General features: G+C 40.9%; 1 protein-coding gene across 4 annotated transcripts; it reads left to right on the top strand.

The window, feature by feature from the left end:
• The first annotated feature begins 1694 nt into the window (after positions 1–1694).
• Positions 1695–17659, top strand: LOC139389272 (drebrin-like protein B). 4 transcript variants are annotated; one of them, XM_071135844.1, is made up of 15 exons: positions 1703–1913; positions 4991–5046; positions 8848–8960; positions 9066–9140; positions 10961–11107; positions 11638–11715; positions 12563–12714; positions 12826–12880; positions 13468–13542; positions 13894–14029; positions 14354–14470; positions 14882–14998; positions 15182–15261; positions 15446–15527; positions 16193–17659. In XM_071135844.1, exons 1-15 carry the CDS (start codon positions 1831–1833, stop codon positions 16327–16329), a joined length of 1503 nt encoding a protein of 500 aa, XP_070991945.1. In that variant the 5' UTR covers positions 1703–1830; the 3' UTR covers positions 16330–17659. The 4 variants fall into 4 exon arrangements, with proteins under 4 accessions (XP_070991946.1, XP_070991945.1, XP_070991947.1 ...); XM_071135845.1 differs by lacking the exon at positions 14354–14470 and having other exon boundaries at positions 1695–1913; XM_071135846.1 differs by lacking the exon at positions 4991–5046 and having other exon boundaries at positions 1711–1913.
• Positions 17660–26812: the final 9153 nt, after the last annotated feature.

The following is a 26812-nucleotide window of genomic DNA, read 5'->3' as shown; positions in this document are numbered from 1 at the left end:
ACTCGCACATGCTTTTTCAGTTCTGCCAACAAAATAATGTTCTATAGGATTGCGGTCAGGGCTTTGTGATGGCCACTCCAATACCTTGACTTTGTTGTCCTTAAGCCATTTTGCCACAACTTTAGAAGTATGCTTGGGGTCATTGTCCATTTGGAGACCCATTTGTGACCAAGCTTTAACTTCCTGACTGATGTCTTGAGATGTTGCTTCAATATATCCACAATTTTCATTTCTCATGATTCCATCTATTTTGTGAAGTGCACCAGTCCCTCCCTCCTCCCTCCCACAAAATGATGCTGCCACCCCCGTGCTTTACGGTTGGGATGGTGTTCCTCGGCTTGCAAGCCTCCTCCTTTTTTCTCCAAACAAAACGATGGTCATTATGGTCAAACAGTTCTATTTTTGTGTCATCAGACCAGAGGACATTTTTTTTGTCCCCATGTGCAGTTGCAAACCATTGTCTGGCTTTTTTTAATGGCGGTTTTGGAGCAGTGGCTTCTTCCTTGCTGAGTGGCCTTTCAGGTTATGTCAATATAGGACTCATTTTACTGTGGATATGGATACTTTTGTACCTGTTTCCTCCAGCATCTTCACAAGATCCTTTGCTGCTGTTCTGGGATTGATTTGCACTTTTTGCACCAAAGTATGTTCATCTCTAGGAGACAGAACGTGTCTCCTTCCTGAGCGGTATGACTGCTGCTTGGTCCCATGGTGTTTATACTTGTGTACTATTGTTAGTACAAATTAACGTGTTACCTTCAGGCATTTGGAAAGGATGAACCAGACTTGTGGAGGTCAAAAAAAAAAAAAAATATGAGGCCTTGACTGATTTTGATTTTCCCATGGTGTCAAGCAAAGAGACACTGAGTTTGAAGGTAGGCCTTGAAATACATCCACAGGTACACCTCAAATGGACTCAAATGATGTCAATTAGCCTATTAGAAGCTTCTAAAGCCATGACATAATTTTCTGGATTTTTCCAAGCTGTTTAAAGGAACAGTCAATTTAGTGTATGTAAACTTCTGACCCACTGGAATTGTGATGCAGTGAATAAGTGAAATAATCTGTCTGTAAACAATTGTTGGAAAAATTACTTGTGTCATGCACAAAGTAGATGTTCTAACCGACTTGCCAAAACGATAGTTTGTTAACAAGACTTTTGTGGAGTGGTTGAAAATCGAGTTTTAATGACTCCAACCTAAGTGTTTGTAAACTTCATATTTCAACTATATATATATATATTCTAATATATATATTCCCTTGTCTGTGTAGTTTTCCATGTCTGGTCTATCAGTCTGTGTTATCAGGGTTAGATCAACTTTGTTACTAATATCAGAGATTAGGGATGTTTCTACTTTGGGTCTGTAAAACCTTTTTTTGGAACATAAACAATAATACGCTTATCTAGAACGCTTGGCCCCACTCTACATCCTGCTAACTGTAGCTGCCCCAAAGAACTCAACATGTAAAGTTTATTTTACAAGCAGAAAAGTTAACAAAGTCTACTTTAAGACAACAATTGGGGTTGCATGTAGCCTAGTCAGTGTATGGAAAAGAAAAACAGTATATACATTACTTGCATAAATGGTACAGAAAGAGTACTGTAAACATGACCAGTTTCACGTCAATGTTCCATCAGAGGGCGCCTAGTCAGAGTGGATTATGGTGGAATGTTCTGTCAGAGATATCTCTGGTTCTGTTCATGTTATGAGACGAGTTTCCTGTGTGCTGAGCGCTCATTCTGAAGTGATTCGATTCTATTTTACTTCCTCCATAAAGTAGCTAGGACGGGCGTTTTACAGCTTGCACAAGTGTTTGAGCGAAAGAAAGATGGCAGTGAACTTAAGTAAAAACGGAATTTCCCTGACAAATGCTTACAAAGAGGTTGTAGATGAGAAATCCAACACCAACTGGTAAGGACGGTAGCTAGCTTTAATTGCCTCGCCATAACATGTTGCATCCGCTATGTTTAAGTAGCTAGCTCCCTAGCTAACATTTATTTCCCCCCGTACTTAGCTATCATATCAGTTAACTAGCTCGCTAGTTGTGCAATGAAAATGAATTGTGTTACAACGAAGCAGTATGATGATTATTGCCATGTTTCGTCGAGGTAAATCTGATGACCTTGTAGTCTGGCAATTTCCTTAGCTTGTTAAGTAGCTATCTAACGTTAGCTAACTAGTTAATGATGGTGCTATATAACATGACTGTTAGCCTATTTGAGTTACCTGTTTTCGTTTTCTTTTATTGGATTCATTCACATTGCAATGCCTAAACTTGTATGCAGCTAACTCATTTGGCTAATGTTAGCTAGCTACAGTAGCTAGTTAGTCCGAATTTGTACTAGAGAAAATACGTTTCTGGAGCATCAAGTTAATTTTCTGTGTCACTTCAAATAAAACCTGTTGGTGTAGGTGTTTAGATTACCTGAATTAACCTGCTTTAGTTGTCAAGACGGTTTATCAAACCCAGAGGGTTTTAGTCTTCGCACACATCCTGTTGCTGAATTTAAAGTTATTTAGCTCAACCATGGCATAGGGACCAGACTTGACTAACTAAAAGAGGAAGCTCTCATAAGTGTTTTTAGACATTTCTCACCATATCATTACACCGAACAAAAATAAACGCAACAATTTCAAAGATTTTACTGAGTCTCAGTAAAAAAATAATTGAAATTAACTAATTCGGCCCTAAGCTATGAATTTCACATGCCTGGGAATATAGGTATGCATCTGTTAGTCACAGATACCTTTAAAAAAAATGTAGGGGCATGGATCAGAACCAGGTGTGACCACTATGTGTCTCATGCAGCGTGACACATATCCTTTGCATAGAGTTGATAAGGCTGTTGATTGTGGAATGTTGTTCCACTCCTCTTCAATGGCTGTGCGAAGTTGCTGATATTGGCTGGAACTTGAACATGCTGTTGTACACGTCGATGCAGAGCATGCCAAACATGCTCAATGGTTGACATGTCTAGTGAGTATGCAGACTATGAAACAATGGGGACATTTTCAGCTTCCAGGAATTGTGTACAGGGCTATGCATTATCATGCTGAAACATGAGAGGATGACTGGCACGACAATGGGCTTCAGGATCTCATGGTATCTATGCATTTAAGTTTCCATCGAATTAAAATGCAATTGTGTTCATTGTCCATAGCTTATGCCTGCCCATACTATAACGCCACCATGGGGCACTCTGTTCACAACATTGACATCAGCAAACGGCTTCCCACATGTCTGCCATCTGCCCGGTACAGTTGAAACCGAGATTCATCTGTAAAGAGCACACTTCTCCAGCTTGTCAGTGGCTGTCGAAGGTGAGCATTTCTCCACTGAAGTCGGTTATGACACTTTATGCCACAGTCAGGTCAAGACCCTGGTGAGGACGACGGGCACACAGATGAGCTTCCCTGAGACGGTTTGACGGTTTGTGCAGAAATAATTTGGTTGTGCAAACCCACAGTTTCATCAGCTGTCCGTCCGAATGGTTGGTCTCAGATGATGCCACAGGTGAAGAAGCTGAATGTGGAGGTCCTGAGCTGGCTTGGTTACATGTTGTGAGGCCGGTTGGATGTATGCCAAATTCTCTAAAATGACATTGGAGGTGACTTATGGTAGAGAAATTAACATTAAATTCTCTGGCAACAGCTCTGGTGGACATTCCTGCAGTCAGTATGCCAATTGCACGCTCCCTCAGCTTTAGGCATCTGTGGTATTGTGATACAACTTGCACATTTTTTTAAAAGTGATATTTTATTGTCCCCAGCACAAAGTGCACTTGTAATGATCATGCTATTTAATCAGCTTCTTGATATGCTACACCTGTTAGGTAGATGGATTATCTTGGCAAAGGAGAAATGCTCACTAACAGGGATGTAAAGAAAATTGTGCACAACTTTTAAAGCAATAAGCATTTTGTGAGTATGGAACATTTCTGGAATATTTCAGCTCATGAAACATGGGACCAACACTTTACATATTTTTGTTTGGTATACATAGCTCTACAAAAGCTCTACATTTTGCACACTAAGTTGCACTAAGCTGAAATCGCTCCGCCATTTCCTGTTAGTTCAAATTCTAATAGTTTGCCTAATTTCAGTATATGTGACAATACAAGCAAGTATAGTGTACCATCTGAACCGAAAATATAGTATTTTCAGCTCTTTGAAGCTGATGTACAAAACCAAAAGTAAAAGATGCAAAAATGAAACTTAAGAACGGGAAGCATAGAATTGGCTCACATAGACTCCAGAGTGGTGCAGTGGTCTAAGGCACTGCATTGTGGTGCTTGAGGCATCTTTAAAGACCCGGTTTGATCCCGGGCTGTGTCGAGACCGGGAGACCAATGAGGCACAATTGGCCCCGCATCACCTGGGTTAGGGGAGGGTTTGGCTGGCTGGGATTTACTTGTCCCATTGCGCTCTAGCAACTCCTGTGGAGGGCCTGGCACATGCGCGCTGATTTCGGTTGCCAGTTGTATGGTGTTTCCTCTAACACATTGGTGCAGCTGGCTTCCAGGTTAAGAGATCAGTGTCAAGAAGCAGTGCGGCTTGGCAGGGTTGTGTGTCAGAGGATGTATGGCTCTCGACCTTCGCCTCCGTACGGGAGTTGCCGCGATGGGACAAGACTGTAACTACCAATTTGGCTATCATGAAATGGAACAGATCTACCGCTTATTTGACTTGCTTTCAATGAGGATGATAGATCTATCTCACTTTTCAATGTGAATTTGGTGGGTCACCCAAAAAGTTACATATTGCAGCTTTAGTGGTTACGAGCCGAAGTTATGCAGTTCAATCAAGTGTCATGTTTTGAGTAAGGCACATCACTTAGCCAGGTTGCTTCAGGATGATATTCTGCAATAGCTTGCTAAGTTTTGTTGTGAATACTGATGCTGACAGTCTATTTAAACTGCTTATTAGGCTACCAATCTACAATTTTGCAATGGTTGTGTGATCCTGTAACCTGGCGTTCTTCTCTGCAGGGCCTTGTTCACCTACGAGGGGAACACTAATGATATACGATTGGCAGAGAAGGGAGGTGAGTGTGGTAGACAGAATCCAAGAAAGGCTCCAACATGTAAATGTATTCTGTCTGGTATCGAGTCTGCAATGTTGTCTGAGATCATCACCCTCACTTAAGGTGTGCCACTGAATTGCTCTCAAAGCACAGTAAGGCAATTTAAAAGATGCAAGCAAAGGTAAATGTTAATCTTTTGCAGTAGTGACACATTTTTATTGTTTGGGTAAGTCTCCCAGACAGTTTTCTTTCAGAAGATAACTATTTGCATATGTGAAAAGAAAGATAACCAAGCATGTGTAATGTAGTAGGGGAAAACATTTACATTTTAGTCATTTAGCAGACGCTCTTATCCAGAGCGACTTAGTTTAGAGTTAGTGCATTAATTTTAAGGTAGCAAGGTGAGATGACCACATGTCAGTCATATTAAGTTGGCAAACAAATTTCCTCAAAGTAGCTATCATTAAGTAGAAAGTGTACCCAATTGCGCTTTAGCCAAGATTGAAAAATAAGAAAATCAGGTGCTTGACTGAGGTACATGAAAATCCCAAAAAGAATCCTTGCCCCAGGACACTTCAACATGTGACTACAGGAATATAAAGAAAATAAGCACTCTGTTTCTGCATAGATCTGATAATTAATTGACGTGGTATACAAAAAGGCTTCCGCTGGTGTATTCACCTTTTTGGGGGGCAGGGTGATTAATCAAGATACTTACAACTATGGTTGCAAAGGGTTGGAAACTTTGCAGTAAAATTCCGGCCTGGAATTTGGGGAATTTTGCAGAAATTCATCAAAAAAAGTTAGCTTATAACAACAGTGAACCTTTTTTTGTGGGATACACAAGTCAATTCTAGGTCTTGTGGCATATTTTGGTTAAACTATCCCCAATTCAATGGAATTGCAACCCTCTGCATGCACAGTGCATTCTTCCATCACATGTACAGCTGATGCTCAAGATCTTGCACACTGAGATGCTATTGAGCCCACACTACTACACTGTCTGAGCCAAGGACTCCATGCTTTCTGGTAAGTTTTGATTACAATACTGGGTGGGGTGAATATATTTTATATGATATGCATGATTTTTTGCATGTCATAAATAGTAGCCTACAGCAAAGTGTGTTTAAATAATTTCTAACTTGTTAACAATTTCTCATGGTTAGTTTTTGCTACCATGTAGGTTTTAGATTGCTTGAGCCTGCTAATTGAGGAGTGTTAATTCACCTGTTTCCATACATGTTTCATTTTAAAACATTTTGCAAAGGAGTTGTTTAATCTAACTGCTTAACTATTTATCTGCATATGGAATTGTATTCAGGGTTTTTTCACTCATTATTTTTATAATCTTAACAGGAAAATGCTGCGGCACCATCTGATGTGTGGAGACATTTCACTACAGCTAATGTAGAAGGAAAAGCTGTGTACATTTGCAAAAACTGTGCCAACTCGTATGTGAAGAATGCAAGAAAGATGCTGAATCATCTGGCCAAGTGCATCAAATTCCCTCAGTTCTCACAACAAGCGACCTCTGACAAAAGTCCCTCTACTTCTATTCGAGGTGAAAAGGATGAATCAGACACTATCGATAGCAACAGCTCATGGTTCTCCTAGAATCAGAAGGTTTTTTTCACTCAATGGAGGAACGTAGTCAGAAATGCTGATGAATGTCTTGCTTGAGCCGTGTATGCAACTGGTTCACCTCTGATGCTCACAGGCATGGTGTATTGGAAGAGATTTCTGAATGTTCTTTGCCCAGCATACACCCCTCCAACCAGACATGCGTTATCTACTCATTTTCTGGATGCAGAGTTCAACAGAGTTTAAGTGAAGGTCAAGCAAATCATAGAGAAAGCAGACTGTATTGCAATCATCTCTGGTGGGTGGTCAAATGTTAATGGACAAGGAATAATTAACTACATCATCTCCAGACCTAACCAGTATTCTACAAGCGCACAGACACAAGGGACAATAGACACACTGGTCTCTACATTGCAGATGAGCTGACGGCAGTTATCAATAACCTTGGACCACAGAAGGTATTTCCACTGGTGACAGACAATGCTGCGAACATGAAGGCTGCTTGGTCTTAAGTGGAGGAGTCCTACCCTCACATCACACCCATTTGAATCTGCTCCTCTAGGACATCATGGCACTGAAAACAATGGATACACTCTACAAGAGAGCCAAGGAAATGGTTAGGTATGTGAAGGGTCATCAAGTTATAGCAGCAATGTGAGAATAATAAGAGCACCACATTAAAGCTGCCCAGCAACACCCATTAGGGTGGTGGTGTCATGTTTGACAGTCCTTGAGGGGAAGGTGTCTCTCCAAGAAATAGTCATATCATAGTCTGCCGATATGGACAGCCCCATCAAGAGGATCCTCCTGGATGATGTATTTTGGGAGAGAGTGGTAAGCAGCCTGAAACCTATAGCAGTAGCCATTGCATGGCTTGAGGGAGACAATGCCATCCTGTCTGATGTTCAGACTCTGCTTGCAGATGTAAGAGAAGAAATCTGTACTACCCTGCCCACTTCACTGTTGCTCCAAGCAGAGGAAACTGCAGTTCTGAAATGCATCAAAAAACGTGAAGACTTCTGCCTGAAGCCCATACACGCCGCCGCGTACATGTTGGACCCCAAGTATGCTGGCAAGAGCATCCTGTCTTGTGCAGAGATCAACAAGGTCTATGGTGTCACTTCATTTCATGAAGCTGCCAGTTGAGGACTTGAGATGTCTGTTTCTCAAACTAGACACTAATGTACTTGTTCTCTTGCTCAGTTGTGCACCGGGGCCTCCCACTCTTTCCATTCTGTTTGGAGCCAGTTAGTGCTGTTCTGTGAAGGGAGTACTACACAGCGTTGTACAAGGTCTTCAGTTTGTTGGTAATTTCTTGCATGGAATAGCCTTCATTTCTCAGAACAAGAATAGACTGATGAGTTTCAGAAGAAAGGTCTTTGTTTCTGGCCATTTTGAGCCTGTAATCGAACCCAGAAATGCTGATGCTCCAGACACTCAACTAGTCTTAAGAAGGACCGTTTTATTGCTTCTTTAATCAGAACAACAGTTTTCAGCTTTGCTAACATAATTGCAAAAGGGTTTTCTAATGATTAATTAGCCATTTTAAAATGATCAACTTGGATTAGCTAACACAACGTGCCATTGGAACACAGGAGTGATGGTCGCTGATAATGGGCCGATATGTCGATATTCCAAAAAAAATCAGCAGTTTCCAGCTACAATACATTAACAATGTCTATACTGTATTTCTGATTAATTGTGTTATTTTAATGGACAACAAATGTGCTTTTCTTTAAAAGACTTGAATTTCTAAGTGACCCCAAACTTTTGAATGGTAGTGTATGTTGAAAATGTTTTTGGGAGATGTGACTGATCATTCAATATTCCCTTTCTTTTGTTGTTCAGTGAAATCATCCCATGTGAATAGTCAACTCATTTAATTAAAAGTTCAAATTGTAACAATTTTTTCCCCTATTGGAAGGATTTAATCATTTGCAATTATGTCTACTTATGATAAGGTCAAATGTTTGTTTCTGTTGCCATATGGTAAATATATCCAATGCAAAAAAAACATATACATTTAAATGGTATTAATTCCCATGGAAAGTTTCCACCTCTGAATATTCCCCAAAATCTGCAACCCTACTTACAACACACACTGTCAAAAATAGAGCATGTTGAAAAAGGGAGTCATTTGCCATATATTGTGTACATAATGTAGGCCTTAGACAGTCATGTACATGACAGACTTTGCATAGAACATAAATTCTACAATATTCCTGATACTGGTGTTTTCAGATGGTGGACTGGAGGAACTGGTGGAGGAACTTAGCAGCGGTAAAATAATGTACGCTTTCTGTCGTGTCGAGGACCCAAACTCTGGCCTGTGCAAATACGTCCTGATCAACTGGGTGAGTGCTGCACTACACTCCCTTTTCTTCCAAAGGTGGCACTCCTCTGTATTTTGTAAATCATGTTGTCAAGTTGAATGAATCCTATGAGTATTTGTGTTTCAGACTGGAGAAGGTGTGAAAGACGCCAGGAAAGGACTATGTGCCAATCATGTCAGCTCCATAGCTAATTTTCTCAAGGTAATATAATTTGGCATGGTTTAGACCACTCTAACTCTGGACCTCGAAGCCAGTTCCAATGCATTTTTAAAATTATTCCCTTCAAATTAGGGACTGATTTAGACCTGGGACACCAGGTGTGTGCAATTCATTATCAGGTAGAACCGAACCAGCAGGCTCCGGACCTCATAGGCTAATAGTTGAGTACCCCTGGTCTAGGCATTTTCTCCATACAGACTGCTTATGTTGTAGTTGATTTTGATCATTAACTATTTTGGTCATGTAGTGTAATTCTGTAGTATGTGGACACCTGCTCATTGAACATCTCATTCCCAAATCATGGGCATTGATGGAGTTGGTCTCCCCTTTCATGCTATATCAGCCTCCACTCTTCTTGGAAGGATTTCCACTAGATGTTGTAACATCGCTGAGGGAACTTGCTTCCATTCAACCACGAGCATTAGTGAGGCCGGTTACTGATGTTGGACGATTGGGCCTAGCTCTCAGTAGGTGTTCCAATTCATCCCAAAGGTGTTCAATCGGGTTGAGGTCAGGGCTCTGCAGGCCAGTCAAGTTCTTCCACACTCACCTCAACAAATAATTTCTGTATGGACATCGTTTTGTCCACGGATTGTCATGCTGAAACAGGAAAGGGCCTTCCCCAAACTGTTGCCACAAAGTTGGAAGCACAGAATCATCTAGAATGTCATTGTATGCTGTAGCGTTATGATTTCTGTTCACTGGAACGAAGGGGCCTAGCCCAAACCATGAAAAATAGCCCCAGACCATTATTCCCCATCCATCAAACTTTACAGTTGGCACTATTGCTTTGGGGCAGGTAGCATTCTCCTGGTATCTGCCAAACCCAGATTTGTCCTCGAACTGCCAGATGGTGAAGCATGATTAATCACTCCAGAGAATGCATTTCCACTGCTCCAGAGTCCAATGGCGGCAAGCTTTACACCACTCTAGCCGATGCTTGGCATTGCGCATGGTGATCTTAGGCTTGTGTGCGGCTGCTCGGCCTTGGAAACTCATTTCATGAAGCTCCCAACGAACAGTTATTTTGCTGACATTGCTCCCAGAGGCAGTTTGGAACTCTGTAGTGAGTGTTTCCACCGACGACAGAGGATTTTTACGAGCTTCAGCACTTGGCTGTCACTTTTATGTGAGATTGTGTGGCCTACCACCTCGTGGATGAACCATTGTTGCTCCTAGACGTTTCCACTTCACAACAGCACTTACAGTTGAGTGGGTCAGCTCTAGCAGGGCAGAAATTTGACGAACTGACTAGTTGGAAAGGTGGCATCCTGTGACGGTGCCACGTAGAAAGTCTGAGCTCTTCAGTAAAGCCATTCAACTCCATTGTCAAACATTGGCAGTATTCATGGCTGTACACCTGTCAGCAATGGGTGTGGCTGAAATAGTCTAATCCACTAATTTGAAGGGGTGTCAACATACATTTGTGCATATATAGTGTATTTATGTGTACACTTGCAATACTAACCTCAACAGGACATGAAATTAAGAACAATTGCAGGAATGACTGAGTAGACACCCCTGTTAGTGCCAGTAATAGCTTTTGAGTGTTTAAGAGTTCAGCAGAAGTTGGATACTACTTATGGTAAATTATTGGTTGTGGTTTCTGAATCAGCTCTTGAAGTGGTCTGTTATCAGTTGTTATCATGAAAGTCACCTTGCTAACTGCATGTCAACAAATCCTATGGGTGGTGGCTGTCAGATATCAAATATCCCTCCTATGGACAGCTCTTTCATGGCCTTATCTGTCTGTAATGTGTGATGTGTGTTGTTTGTAGCTAAAATGTCTGCTGTAACTCCAGGGAGCCCATGTCACAATAAACGCCCGTGCAGAGGAGGATGTGGAACCTGAGGCTATTATGCAAAAGGTGGCCAAGGCCTCAGGGGCCAACTACAGCTTCCACAAAGAGTCCAACAAGTTCCGAGACGCTGGTCCTCAAGGACCTGTGGTACGTACCAAATAATTCATCTTATCCTTTTGGAAATTAAAATCAGAACATTTTAGTTATGCATTGAGTTTGTTTCATCAGATGTGAAGTGTCTGTAGAGATGTTTTGTACAGGCAGGTTGCACTGTTAGGCAACTTGCTTTGTGGTCAGATATACTCTCATAGCTAATTTGTTTCGGTTAATAACTTGTCTGCCTGTGGACATTTTTGGTAAGATTCATTGCACAAGGCTGCGGATGAGAGATTCTCAGTGTGGGTTTGTTTCCAACATGTTGGATGTTGTGATGTGCAGAGCAGGTTGTTTACAATGACTCATGTGCAGTAGAATCCAGGGGCTTAGTTGAGCTCATGATTGTTGGCCAGGGCTGGAGCCAGAGAGGCCAGGCCAGGACAGGCTGTTTAAAGCCTGTTAACTCTGCATAATTAACCGACATGCTGTGTCAGTACTGGATCTAGGTGGGGGGTTGGTGTCTAGGAGTGCCAATTAGTTTTTTGTTGTGTTTAACTAACGCTTGTATTTTGTTGTGACAGGGCTCTGTGTATCAGAAGACCAACGCCATGTCTGAAATCAAACGGACCAATAAAGACAACTTCTGGGCGCAGGCAGAGGTGAGTCGGCCCCAACACCTTATTGCCACTACAGGGACTCCACGGTGTCCCCCTCCCAGAGTGCAAAGAACCTTGGCGTGGCTCCAGCAGGTTAATGCTCTACAACATCCGTAGAGTATGACCCTACCTCACACAGGAATGGTGCAGGTCCTAATCCAGGCACTTGTCATATCCCATGTAGAATACTGCAACTAACTCGCTGTTGGCTGGGCTCCCCGCTTGTGCCATCAACCTTCCTTAGTTCTCCTTGTCGCATTGTCCTCCACACACGCCACTGGTGTCCAGTCGACGCTTGCATCATCTTCCAGACCCTGGTACTTGCCTACATAGCAGCAATGTGAAGCCCCTCCTTACCTTCAAGCTATGCTCAAACTCTATATCCCAAACCGAGCACGCCACCTCTGGTCTCTTGGCCCTCCCACCCCTACAGGAGGGCAGCTCCCACTCAGCCAATCAAAACTCTTCTCTGTCCTGGCATCCCAATGGTGGAACAAGCTTCCCCCTAAAATAAGGACAGCGGAGTCCCTGCCCATCTTCTGAAAACATTTGAAAACCTACCTCTGAAGAGTATCTTAAATAACTCTCACATGCTTTTTCTACTTGCACTGACTTTGCTCATGAGGGAAAATGTACTTGAAACGATTGTGATGTTGTCTCACCTAGTTATCTTAAGATGAATTAACTATTTGTGAGTCACTCTGGATAAGAGCGTCTGCTGAATTACAAAAATGTACATTTTAAATGTAAATACTGGTTAGATTTGCTTGTGTTGCTCAGCTTGTTCTGATTATATAGTCCTTTATGACAGTGAATACCCTAACCTGGTCTCGTGTTCTGTGTGTCTCAGAAAGATGAGGAGAAGCGGCAGCGGGAGGAACGCAGCAAGGCAGATGAAGAGCGACACAAGCTGGAGAAAGATCGGAAGGATCGAGAGGCCAAGGAGGCAACTCTCAGAGAGAAGAGAGACAAGGAGAGGGCCTCTATGATTGACCAGCAGAAGTGAGTAAAATGGTGGTTAGTAAACTTAGCTGGAGGTGGTTATCTTATCGAGTTGACCTTATTAAGACAGCCAGGTTTCCATTAAGTCTGCTTTTCCCATTTGTTTAACAGGAAGTACCAGCAACAGCAGGAAGCTGAGAGCAGAGACAATGAAAAACAACAATGGGTGAGTTGTCTGCTGACTCACAGTAGGACAGGCCGGCTGACTGAGGAGAATTCAAATCAAATCCGCTATGTTTAACTGCTGTTTCATCCTCATGTAGGGGGCAGCAGATCCGTTTATGCAACATGCACCCTGCCAGAACTGGGTTCAAATACATGTGTATTTGTTATTTAAATAGGCCTACATATTTTCAAATAATGTAGACTTACTCAATTACTTCTATTGGAATTATTTTCAAATAATTTCCTATAAATAGCCTACTATTTAAATACCTGGGTTAAAAGCATGGGAGTGTATTTGAGTCAGTATATTTTAAAATACATGTCAATACTTTCCAAGTGTATTTCCAAATGCATTCAAATATTCAACTATTAGTTTTTTTCCCCAAAAAAATATCTGAACACTTTCTTTGAAATGTATATAAAAGTAATTGAGATATTTGAACTCAGGTCTGCACCCCACCTAAATTCTGTTTTTAAATGTGAAGGCACACATTTAGGACGTAAGTATAACACAAGAACAAACTATACAGAACCGGTAGGCGTAGCCTCGTGGGTAGTGTTGAATTATGTGTGGTGCGTCATCATCAGGAGGAGCAGGAGAAGGACTTCCAGGCAGCTCAGAAGAAAGGGATGAAGCGTGGTGAATCTGTAGAGAAAGCCAATGTGAGTTAACTGTGGCTCCCTGTAGGTTTAATAATTGTTTAAAGGTTCCCTATACCCTGTGACTCAGAACCCTCTGTTTCCTGCTTCCCTTTCCATTGACACAACCAAATCTGCTCCTTGCTTGAATCTGAACTCCCCATAGCTTCACTTACCTTAATTTTCCTGTTTGTACATTCTTTCTGCTCTACTACCATTTACTGTGGTCATGACTTCTCATATTTGAACATCATTCAGAACACCTTTATGCATACAGTAGATGGTATTGTTCCCTTTTAATAAAGAACACATCTGGAATGTTGCTATGGCTATACAATACCCAGTGTGTCTGTCTGACCACATGGTGTGTTTCAGGAGGCGGCCTCCCTGATCTCTCAGCGCTCTATGAACCCCAGAGAGATGTTCAAGCAGAGAGAGAAGGGCATGGCCCCCAGCACTGCAGACACCGACACCCCTGCTGCTGCCCACACCCCTGCCAGCCCCCAGCCAGGTATGCCACCAATTCAATACAACTGTTTGCTGTTTATATACATAGTGTAGTTCTTAAAATGGTTTTTTCCATGAGTGTTTCCTAGCTGGGCTTTCTAGCTCTGTCAGGTGGGGATGTGGTCTTGCAGCGAGATCAGGGGATTGTCTGGGCCATGTTGAAACATGCAGGAGGCGAATCTTGTCGCATTACTCTGCCTTCATCAACTTTAACTCATTGTCTCATATCACATCTTGTCTCTAGTCCACATCTGCTTTGTGTTGTCTCTGCTCTGCTGGGTAACCTTCCCGGCCAACCTGTCTGTCTGCTCTGGTGTGTGTTTCTCAGGGCGTTTGAACAGCCCTTTTCTCTCTAAGCAACCATGCGAGCCCGAGCCGTCCCGCTTGCCCCTGCGCCAAGCCTCCCCTCTGCCCACAGGCTCCGCCTCTCCTGTCCCTGCTGCAGGTCTGAGTTCACTCATACTGCTGACACAAACTGACCCTTTCCCCACACACACATACTTCACACGTAGGTGACTGAGTGACATACAATTGCTATGTTTGTGTTTTGGTCAAATACCTACCTGATGCTACTCGCTTTAAATCCATCAATCTAAATGATTGACCTGATGCTACTCCCTTTCATCTCTTGTTGTTAAATTGAAATATCACCCTCATGGCTCATAGGCCATGTCCATCATTAGATCACTGTACATCATCAATCTCATTCAGTGTCTTGTTGTTTTCCATGAGACTTGACAGATGGTTTTATAATTATTCAGTGTCTGAATATTTGAGTGCATGCTTTAGTATGTTTGTACACTGTGTGTATCTGTGCTCGTATATCATTTGTGTGTCATAATTGTGTCATAATAAGAACCCAGTGTGGATGAGCCCGTTGTGGATGAATCCACTCCCAGTGTGGGTGAGCCATCCCAATCTGAGTGCTTGGATGAGCAGGATGCAACCCCTGAGGATCAGTGGCAAGATGAAGGTGGGCCCTGCTCCCCACACACCTCAGTCTGAACCCACAACAGTCAGATTCATCTCTCATCTGTGTTTCATCATGGCCCTTTCTCTGGACACTTCATAATTACTTTGTACTCTGGATCCCTGGTGTTGCTGCTGCCACCTGCTGGTAGAAAGGTAGAAAGACAATGTACTTTTTCTGTTTCAGTAAAGGCAACGGCAGCTCCCACTGAGCACAACCATGCCACAGAGCCAGCCCAAAACAACCTCTATGAGGAGCCCCCAGAGGTAAATATTTGTCAGCACATGAGCAGTGAGATTCATTATTTGTAAACAGCAATAGTATACTTTTTTTTATCAGAATCATTATTGAAATACCATTTAAGTCCAGAGGACTTTGGTAAAAATGTGCGCTTGGACTTAAATGTGAAGAGCATTCTCAGAGGTATAGCACCCCTTGTTGTTCGCTCAGGTGGAAGAGAACACGAATGAGGTGGCTGCAAAGAAGACCGACCGAGGCGTCTGTGCCAGGGCTCTATACGACTACCAAGCTGGTAAGCATTGTTAGTCACGGCCTACTGACAATTTACAGTAGACACTCTGCCCACTGAACTGGTTCTCTGTGTGAACAATGTGTAACCGTGATGTATTTCCCACATGGAGAATGTGGGTGAAACTGCTAGATGGAAACTGGCAGTCAGTGAGCAGTGGTTATTACCCTAGGATTTTTTCAACAACTGTGGCAAATTTGTGGGGGGGGGGCGGCGGCGGCAGCATGGTTTTAGAGGCACTCTTCTTGGCCCCATTGACAATGTTTCTGTTTTAAAGCTAATTTCCTGAAATTCTACACATTTTGCCATGGGGCTGAGAGAAACTGCAGTTTCAAAACTAATTTCCTGCAATTCTACACTTTGCAATGTCTTATGCCTTGTTTTTATGCTATCTGGGTGATTCAAACATAACAACATCAATGGGAGCCACATGGCATGACATTTTGGGAATTTATGATTCTCTCGTTTTTATTTTGGTGAGTTCTCAAATATTGTCTTATAAAATAATATATAGGTCCTTTATCCTTTCTACATACTTCCTGTTTTTTTTAAGTGGGGTTCACGAAATCAGGGAAACATTGGCGACGGAATAGACACCTTACAATAATACAGTAACAGATATCCGAATGGACATGGTGATCTAAGGTATTGCTCTTTTCATTCCACAGCTGATGAGACAGAGATTTCCTTCGATCCTGATGACATCCTCAATGGCATCGAGATGATTGACGAGGGCTGGTGGCGGGGCTATGGCCCAGACGGTCATTTTGGAATGTTCCCAGCCAATTACGTGGAGCTGGTCTAAGTCCATACCTTGCCCGCTCACTAGATCAGCATATAGGAGGCAAAAGAGAACCCCCCCCCCCCCCCCCAGAAGAATTTGGCAGTAGGAAAACAGCTAGCTCCAGAACACAGCATGTCAGAAGTAACTCAACAGTGAACTTTTCAGAGTCTATTGCTGAACTGTATCCTTCACATTATGGACCAATGTATGAACAGTGACCAGGGGGTGCTCAAATCTATCCCTGTTGATGAGAGAAATGTAATTTATGTTGTGAGAACTTAGGTGGCATTGTTTAGGTTTTGATGAAATCCCAAACTGAATCTCTTACCTTCTGTGATGCAGTAAATTGTCAGACTTTTTAAAAATGTTTCAATTCAAGATTCCATTGTGAACATTAATACCACTTGTACATCACATGTCTTAAAAAGTGAAGCCAGTTTTGTTCCAGGTGTACTTTTTTTTTGTTATTTGTATCATTCACTCATGTCATGTTCAGGATAATAACATTTCATAGCTCACATAACGGTACCAAATATATATATATTTTTTGCCTTTTCCTCAGACTGACATTTTATGTGAGTTTGCTTAAATAATCCTGCGTGAATTTCAAACCATAGTTTGGTATTGCAGTTGAATATTAGAAAACCAAAATGTTCTATATTTGCTGTGCTCTCCTGTGTGGCTGAATTCAAGAAAAGATGGGGGTGAAAATGACACAATCATCATATCCTTGTGCAAAAGTATTATTTAAAAAAAAATATGTAATGATTATGCTACAGAGCTTGTCCCCATCCCCTCCCTCCCTCTGCCCTCTTTTGCCCCTAGAGAATTTTAATGACTGACTGTTTCAGGGACCAGTTACACGAAACAAGGCATGAGTAATCTTTCCTGTCGTGTTGTTGAATCGTCTTGTCATATCTGTGTCTTGGGTACAATTTGTCTCTGCTTAACCTGTCTTTCACAGTCCAGCTTTCATCAAAATACAGGTCTGTGAATGGCTTAATTTAGCAGGCTTAAGAGAGCAATGATCAGATGCTGTTATCATGTGAGAGTGCCAAATGAGGATAAAGTAGTGGGGTGATGATGCTGTCCTCTGGAAAGTGCTTTCTCTCATTCTAATCTGTGTGGAAACTTCATAACTGTTATGCAACTTCCCTGCTTTTTTTAACTTATAATGAAATCATTGCAATAAAAAGTTTGTGGGACATTGTCACTTTAAATAAAGATAAAAAAAATGATTAAAAAGGGTCACTGTAATTTCAAGGTGCATGATGTATCCGTTGTCCTTGTTTTTCAAGAGTATATTGTAATGCAAATACTTTCGTCATAATAAAAGAGTTCAAGTAAAATGTGTAAGTCTTACGGCATCTTTTGTAAATGTTGGTTGTGGCGGCAGTAAGTTGATTTAAACATGGGAGGGCAGTAGTAGCTAGCTGATAGAATAGAATGGTGTGAAAGGAGTGAAAGCATTGGGGACATTCAAGGAGCTGTTTGATACTGTTGCTACAGTTAGGAGTATCACTTTTAGTCTCATACATAATAAACTTTAGCTGTGATATTTCTATATATAAGCAGTTTCCTGGAATGAGAACATAAAGGTAACGGCTGGGGATTTTTGTTATTACCTCAGTTTCAGTTTCACATGAACGGCCAGTTTTAAGTTAACGTTTTTTTCCCATCGTTTAAGATCTCACTTTTTTTCCCTCAACTGAAAAGACATGCCTTAAAGCCTCACAAAGTGCACTTTCTAAAATTATTAGTTCATCATGTTACTGAAAATGGCTGAAACTTAAAAGAAACCTAAAGTCACACGAAAAATGAAGAACTGAAAGTATAGGCCTATATTTGTTTTCTAACGGTAGAATACAAAGTGTAACTAGAAAGGCCATTTGATGATGGGTTCCAAACCTAGAGACTGTTCTGTGAGTCAAACCCAGAGACTGTTCTGATAGGAATGGCAAAACAAATTCTGAACTGTTTCTGTTAACAGTCTACTGACCCTCTTCACTGAAAGGCTGAGATAAATGTCATGGGATCTTTTACATTGAATTTCTCACTGTAAACGCTCAGTTTAACTTGGTATTAACATGAATATGTCATGTGGCATGCATTATGTCTCTAAGATTTACATGCATTCAGAAAGTATTCAGACCCCTTGACTTTTTCCACGTTGTTATGTTACAGCCTTATTCTAAAATGGATTAAACAATTTTTTTCGCTCATCAATCTACACACAATACCCTATAATGACAAAGCGAAGAACATCTTTTTTTATGACATTTTTACAAATGTAAGACTATGTAAATAAGGTATTTGGATAGTGACACAATTTGCATCATTTTAGCTTTGTACACCACCACAATGGATTTGAAAGGAAACAATCAAGTTGTGCTTTAAGTGTAGACTTTCATCTTTAATTGAAGTTTTGTCTTTAATTGAGTTTTGTCAAAATGATTGTATGAACCGTGTAGGAATTACAACCATTTTTATACATAGCCTGCCAATTGTAGGGGCTCAAACGTAATTGGACAAACTAACAATCATGAATTAAATTGTGAGTTTTAATATTTGGTTGCAAATCCTTTGCAGTCAAGGACTGCCTGAAGTCTAGAACCCATAGACTTGGAACCCAAGGATTGTTTTAAGGTGGAGATATGGTTCTTCTGTTGCAGTCATGCGCAGTGTTCTTGGTTGGTCGTCAATCGACAGGATAATTGAAAAAAACATGCTTATTTTATTTCATAATATACATAATATAAAACGGCCAAGTTCTATTCATAATGGTATTCAGTTGGTAAGAGACAGACATTCCGTAAATACTAGGAATAGACTGTCCACCATCTATGCATTATCCAGACAGAAAAGAGAAATGGGCAAAATAACATTTCGATTTAGAGCAATAAAGAAATGGAATAAATTAACTGAGCAAACTAGAAACCTTTCAATATATACATTTAAACATTATTTTAAAACAACTTAAATATAATTCATAGAAATGTTGTGGGACTATAGTAGATGAAGAATCAATATTTTTTAGATTGAGTATTTATTGGGTCATTGTGTTAGTATGTTATGTATGTTTGTAATAAATAGTGTGTTATATGTGAAAATGTGTTCGTATTATAAATGGTATTTTAATGTTTAAGGACTTTTGGAAGATTAGTCCAAATGGGGACAAAAAGAGATCCAAATTAAACCAATCAAAAATCTAAATAGACATCACTAGATGCTGGGTTTCTTCTCCGGTGATGCTCTGCCAGACCTTTACTGCAGCTATCTTCAGTACCTGCTTGTTCTTGGGGTGTTTTGCTTTCAGTTTTGCCATCAGCAAGTGAAATGTATGCTCAATTGGATTCAGGTCAGGTGAATGACTTGGCCATTGCAGAACATTCCACTTCTTTGCCTTAAAAAAGTATTGGGTATTGCACTGTGAAGGGCCATCCAATGAGTTTTGAAGCATTTGGCTGAATCTGAGCAGATAATATAACCCTAAACACTTCAGAATTCATCCTGCTGCTTTTGTCAATAGTCCCCATCAATAAATACAAGGGAACCAGTTCTATTGGCAGCCATACATGCCCACGCCATAACACTACCTCCGCCATGCTTCACAGATGAGGTGGTATGCTTCGGATCATGAGCAGTTCCTTCCCTTCTTCATACTCTTCTCTTCCCGTCATTCTGATACAAGTTGATCTTTGTCTCACCTGTCCATAGGATGTTGTTCCAGAACTGTACAGGCTTTTTAGATGTTTTTTGGCAAACTAATCTGGTATTCCTCTTTTTGAGGCTTACCATGGTTTACATCTAGTGGTAAACCGTCTGTATTTACTCTGGTGAAGTCTCTTGATTGTTGACTTTGACACAGATACGCCTGCCTCCTGGAGGGTATTCTTGATCTGGACAACTGTTGGTAAGGGGTTTTTATTCACCAGGGAAAGAGTTATTCTGTCATCCACCACAGTTGTTTTCCGTGGTCTTCCGGGCCTTTTTGTGTTCCTGAGTTCACCAGTGTGTTCTTTCTTTTTAAGAATGTACCAAATAGTTTATTTGTCCACACCTAATGTTTTTGCTATCTCTCTGATTTGTTTGTTTAGATTTTTCAGCCTAATGATGGCTTGCATCACTGGCAGTGACAGCTCTTTGGACTTCATATTGAGGGTTAACAGCAACAGATTCGGAATGCCACACTTGATATCAACTCTAGACCTTTCATCTGCTTACTTTTAAATGAAATAATGAGGGAATAACACACACCTGGCCATGGAACAGCTAAGCAGCCAAATGTCCATTTACTTTTGGTCCCTTAAAAAGGGGGGGACCACATATAAAAAGTGTTGTAATTGCTATGCTGTCCACCCGATTTGGATGTAAATACCCTCAAATTAAAGCTCAAAGTCTGCACTTTCAGCTCATATTCATTCAACTCCAATATGCTTTGGTATATGATGTTGTAGACAGCTAAAATAATAATAAATTGGTCAATGTCCAAATATTTATAGACCTGACAGTAAGTATTTAGACTCTCTGCTAAAAGACTCGAGAAAGAGCTCAAGTGCATCCTATTTCCATGGATCATCCTTGAGATGTTTCTACAACTTAATTGCAGTCCACCTGTGGTAGATTAAATTGATTGGACATGATTTGGAAAGGCACACACCTGTCTATATAAGGTCCCTCAGTTGACAGTGCATGTCAGAGCAAAAACCAAACCATGAGGTCGAAGGAATTGTCTGTAGAGATCCGAGACAGGATTGTGTCAGGGCACAGATCTGGGGAAGGGTACCAAAAAATGTCTGCAGCATTGAAGGTCCCCAAGAACACAATGGCCGCCATCATTCTTAAATGGAAGAAGTTTAGAACCACCAAGACTCTTCCTAGAGCTGGCTGCCTGGCCAAACAGAAATCGGGGGAGAAGGGCCTTGGTCAGGGAGGTGACCAAGAACCACTCTGACAGAGCTCCAGTGTTCCTCTTTGGAGATGGGAGAACCTTCCAGAAGGACAACCATCTCTGCAGCACTTCATCAATCAGGCCTTTATGGTAGAGTGGCCAGATGGAAGCCACTCCTCAGTAAAAGGCACATGACAGCCCGCTTGGAGTTTGCCAAAAGGCACCTAAAGGACTCTCAGCCCATTAGAAACAAAATTCTCTGGTCTGATGTAACCAAGATGGAACTCTTTGGCCTGAATGCCAAGCGTCACGTCTGGAGGAAACCTTGCACCATCCCTACGGTGAAGCATGGTGGTGGCAGCATCATACTGTGGGGAGACTAGTCAGGATCGTGGGAAAGATGAACAGAGCAAAGTACAGAGAGATCCTTGATGAAAACCTGCTCCAGAGCACTCATGACCTCAGACTGGGGCGAAGGTTCACCTTCCAACAGGACAATGACCCTTAGCACACAGCCAAGACAACGCAAGGAGTGGCTTCAGGATAAGTCACTGAATGTCCTTGAGTGGCCCAGCCAGAGCCCGGAATTTAACCATTGAAACTCCCCAAATACAGGTGTGCCAAGCTTGTAGTGTCATGCCCAAGAAGACTCGAGGCTGTTATCTCTGCCAAATGTGCTTCAACAAAGTACTGACTAAAGGGTCTGAATTCTTATGTAAATGTGATATTTAAAAAATATATATTTTTATACCTTTGCAAAAAATTCTAAAAACCTGTTTTTTCTTTGTCATTATGGGGTATTATGTGTAGATGGATGAGGGAAAAAACTATTTAATCAATTTTAGAATTAGGCTGTGACTTAACAAAATGTGGAAAAAGTCAAGGGGTATGAATACTTTCCCAATGCATTGTATCTATTTGAGTTGTATCTATTTGAATGCTATCATGTATGTACAGTTGAAGTTGGAAGTTTACATACACCTTAGCCAAATACATTTAAACTTTTATTTATTTATTTATTTATTTTTTACATTTAAAGTTTTTCACAATTCCTGACATTTAATCCTAGTAAAAATTCCTTGTCTTCGATCAGAATAATAGTAGAGAGAAGGATTTATTTCAGCTTTTAGTTCTTTCATCACATTCCCAGTGGGTCAGAAGTTTACATACACTCAATTAGTATATGGTAGCATTGCCTTTAAATTGTTTAACTTGGGTCAAACTTTTCGGGTAGCCTTCCACAAGCTTCCTGCAATAAGTTGTGTGAATCTTGGCCCATTCCTCCTGACAGAGCTGGTGTGACTGAGTCAGGTTTGTAGGCTTCCTTGCTTGTACACGCTTTTTCAGTTCTGCCCACAAATTTTCTATAGGATTGCGGTCAGGGCTTTGTGATGGCCACTCCAATGCCTTGACGTTGTTGTCCTTAAGTCATTTTGCCATAACTTTGGAAGTCATTGTCCATTTGGAAGACCCATTTGCGACCAAGCTTTAACTTCCTGACTGATGTCTTGAGATGTTGCTTCAATTTATCCACATCATTTTTTCCCTCATGATGTCATATATTTTCTGAAGTGCACCAGTCGCTCCTGCAGCAAAGCACCCCCACAACATGATGCTGCCACCCCAGTGCTTCACGGTTGGGATGGTGTTCTTCGGCTGGCAAGCCTCCCCTTTTCCTCCAAACAAAACCATGGTCATTATGGCCAAACAGTTCTATTTTTGTTTCATCAGACCAGAGTACTTTTCTCCAAAAAGTACGATCTTGTCCCCATGTGCAGTTGCAAACCGTAGTCTGGCTTTTTTACGGCGGTTTTGGAGCAGTGGCTTCTTCCTTGCTGAGCTGCCTTTCAGGTTATGTCGATATAGGACTCGTTTTACTGTGGAAATACAGTGCCTTGCGAAAGTATTCGGCCCCCTTGAACTTTGCAACCTTTTGCCACATTTCAGGCTTCAAACATAAAGATATAAAACTGTATTTTTTGTGAAGAATCAACAACAAGTGGGACACAATCATGAAGTGGAACGACATTTATTGGATATTTCTAACTTTTTTAACAAATCAAAAACTGAAAAATTGGGCGTGCAAAATTATTCAGCCCCTTTACTTTCAGTGCAGCAAACTCTCTCCAGAAGTTCAGTGAGGATCTCTGAATGATCCAATGTTGACCTAAATGACTAATGATGATAAATACAATCCACCTGTGTGTAATCAAGTCTCCGTATAAATGTACCTGCACTGTGATAGTCTCAGAGGTCTGTCAAAAGCGCAGAGAGCATCATGAAGAACAAGGAACACACCAGGCAGGTCCGAGATACTGTTGTGAAGAAGTTTAAAGCCGGATTTGGATACAAAAAGATTTCCCAAGCTTTAAACATCCCAAGGAGCACTGTGCAAGCGATAATATTGAAATGGAAGGAGTATCAGACCACTGCAAATCTACCAAGACCTGGCCGTCCCTCTAAACTTTCAGCTCATACAAGGAGAAGACTGATCAGAGATGCAGCCAAGAGGCCCATGATCACTCTGGATGAACTGCAGAGATCTACAGCTGAGGTGGGAGACTCTGTCCATAGGACAACAATCAGTCGTATATTGCACAAATCTGGCCTTTATGGAAGAGTGGCAAGAAGAAAGCCATTTCTTAAAGATATCCATAAAAAGTGGTGTTTAAAGTTTTCCACAAGCCACCTGGGAGACACACCAAACAAGTGGAAGAAGGTGCTCTGGTCAGATGAAACCAAAATTGAACTTTTTGGCAACAATGCAAAACGTTATGTTTGGCGTAAAAGCAACACAGCTGAACACACCATCCCCACTGTCAAACATGGTGGTGGCAGCATCATGGTTTGGGCCTGCTTTTCTTCAGCAGGGACAGGGAAGATGGTTAAAATTGATGGGAAGATGGATGGAGCCAAATACAGGACCATTCTGGAAGAAAACCTGATGGAGTCTACAAAAGACCTGAGACTGGGACAGAGATTTGTCTTCCAACAAGACAATGATCCAAAACATAAAGCAAAATCTACAATGGAATGGTTCAAAAATAAACATATCCAGGTGTTAGAATGGCCAAGTCAAAGTCCAGACCTGAATCCAATCGAGAATCTGTGGAAAGAACTGAAAACTGCTGTTCACAAATGCTCTCCATCCAACCTCACTGAGCTCGAGCTGTTTTGCAAAGAGGAATGGGAAAAAAATTCAGTCTCTCGATGTGCAAAACTGATAGAGACATACCCCAAGCGACTTACAGCTGTAATCGCAGCAAAAGGTGGCGCTACAAAGTATTAACTTAAGGGGGCTGAATAATTTTGCACGCCCAATTTTTCAGTTTTTGATTTGTTAAAAAAGTTAGAAATATCCAATAAATGTTGTTCCACTTCATGATTGTGTCCCACTTGTTGTTGATTCTTCACAAAAAAATACAGTTTTATATCTTTATGTTTGAAGCCTGAAATGTGGCAAAATGTCACAAAGTTCAAGGGGGGCGAATACTTTCGCAATGCACTGTATAGATACTTTTGTACCTGTTTCCTCCAGCATCTTCACAAGATCCTTTGCTGTTGTTCTAGGATTGATTTGTACTTTTAACACCAAAGCACATTCATTTCTAGGAGACAGAATGTGTCTCTTTCCTGAGCGGTATGACAGCTGCGTGGTCCCATGGTGTTAATACTTGTATACTATTGTTTGTACAGATGAATGTGGTACCTTCAGGCGTTTGGAAATTGCTCCCAAGGATGATCCAGACTTGTGGAGGTTTACATTTTTTTTCTGAGGCCTTGATTTCTTTAGATTTTCCCATGATGTGAAGCAAAGAGGCAATGAGTTTGAAGGTAGGCCTTGAAATACCTCCACAGGTACACCTCCAATTGACTCAAATTATGTAACTTAACTTATCAGAAGCTTCTAAAGCCATGAAATCATTTTCTGGAATTTTCCAAGCTGTTTAAAGGCACAGTCAACTTAGTGTATGTAAACTTCTGACCCACTGGAATTGTGATACAGTGAATTATAAATAAAGTAATCTGTCTGTAAACGATTGTTGGAAAAATTACTTGTGTCATGCACAAAGTAGATGTCCTAACCGACTTGCCAAAACTATAGTTTGTTAACAAGAAATTTGTGGATTGGTTGAAAGACAATTTTTAATGAATCCAATCTAAGTGTATGCAAACTTCCGACTTCAACTGTACAAAACATTAGGAACACCTTCTTAATATTGAGTTGCACCCCCTTTTGCCCTCAGAACAACCTCAATTTGTTGGGGCATGAAACACTCATGCCGGTGTGCCTGTCACCTACTACCATACCCTGTTCAAAGGCACTTAAATACATTGTATTGCCATTCACCTTTCTGAATGGCACACATACAAAAACCATGTGTCAATTGTCAAGGCTTAAAAATCCTTCTTTAACCTGTCTGCTCCCCTTAATCTACACTGATTTGAAGTGGATTTAACCAGTGACATCAGTAAGGGATCAAAGCCTTCACCTGGATTCACCTGGTCAGTCAGTCTATGTCATGTGTTCCTAATGATTTGTACACAATGTATTTTGTGTATAAAAAATGTTCATGTTTTCATCAGCTTAATAAAAGTAAATTGTGAGTCAAATTACATATTTAATCAACTGACATCAATATCACAATTGCACGAACCAGTAACAATCGAAATACAGTTATTACGTATTACTTAACTATTTGATGTGACAAAAGCTAAGTTCTGTGAGAGCGCTCAGCACCTGCCCAAGTCATTAGTATATAAAACGGAAGAATTAATGTAGCGGGTTGAATCAAGGTAATTATTTTACACCCATCCTTATTTCAAACAGCAGTGAAACAAGTGTTTTGTCTCAAAAAACTCCCTGTGAGATCCGGCCAGCCAACTGATAGGTTTGTTATTTTGACATTTAAAGGTTAAACATATATCCAAATGTCATGCTCTATCTTCAACAAGTGGAAGACTACGGCCTATGCATTTCACTGAGATTTGAAACGTCTCTAGAGCAAAGCTGGATAAATAGTATCCTGCACCAATATTGACAGCTGTATTTGATTTGCTAGGTTTTTATTGAATACCTCCTAATTTTATGCATAGATAAATTATGATTCAGCAAACCATTCCCATGGGTGAAATGCAAATTTTAGTGTGGTAGAGACAGTTTTGTTGAAAATATCAAAATATCAGATTTTGTTTGGGCTTTTATGTAGGCCTAATCTTAGCTCATTTCAATGACTATCTAGACAAAATGTTTTTATTGCTATTAGGTCAACATGTGGATTGAAATGAAATGATACTAGATTACTTTAGAATTTTTTGGGGGCGTTGACTGATCAGATCAAATGATGACATAAAAAGCCGTTGTGTTGAAACGCCGTGCGATGTTTATTAACAGTGAGAATCGCAGAATGGTGAACTTACTAAATGACTGAGAGTTTGACTGTGTGATATTAGATTGCTTCTTGTGTAAATATTTTCTGTCTGGATTTTTAATGATTTGACTACAATGATCAAATATATAATCTGTTTTTGTTTTTTCATCTGTGTAGACTAGTCTAGTAAAACACATAAAATATTGCCTCAGGTAATCAATCTGAGAAAGGCTACATGAGA

Source organism: Oncorhynchus clarkii, chromosome 30 (assembly GCF_045791955.1).
Source record: "Oncorhynchus clarkii lewisi isolate Uvic-CL-2024 chromosome 30, UVic_Ocla_1.0, whole genome shotgun sequence".
Classification (NCBI taxonomy): Eukaryota; Metazoa; Chordata; class Actinopteri; order Salmoniformes; family Salmonidae; genus Oncorhynchus; species Oncorhynchus clarkii.
The sequence above is the reverse complement of the archived record's forward strand: the minus strand, read 5'-3'. Positions and strand labels throughout refer to the sequence as shown.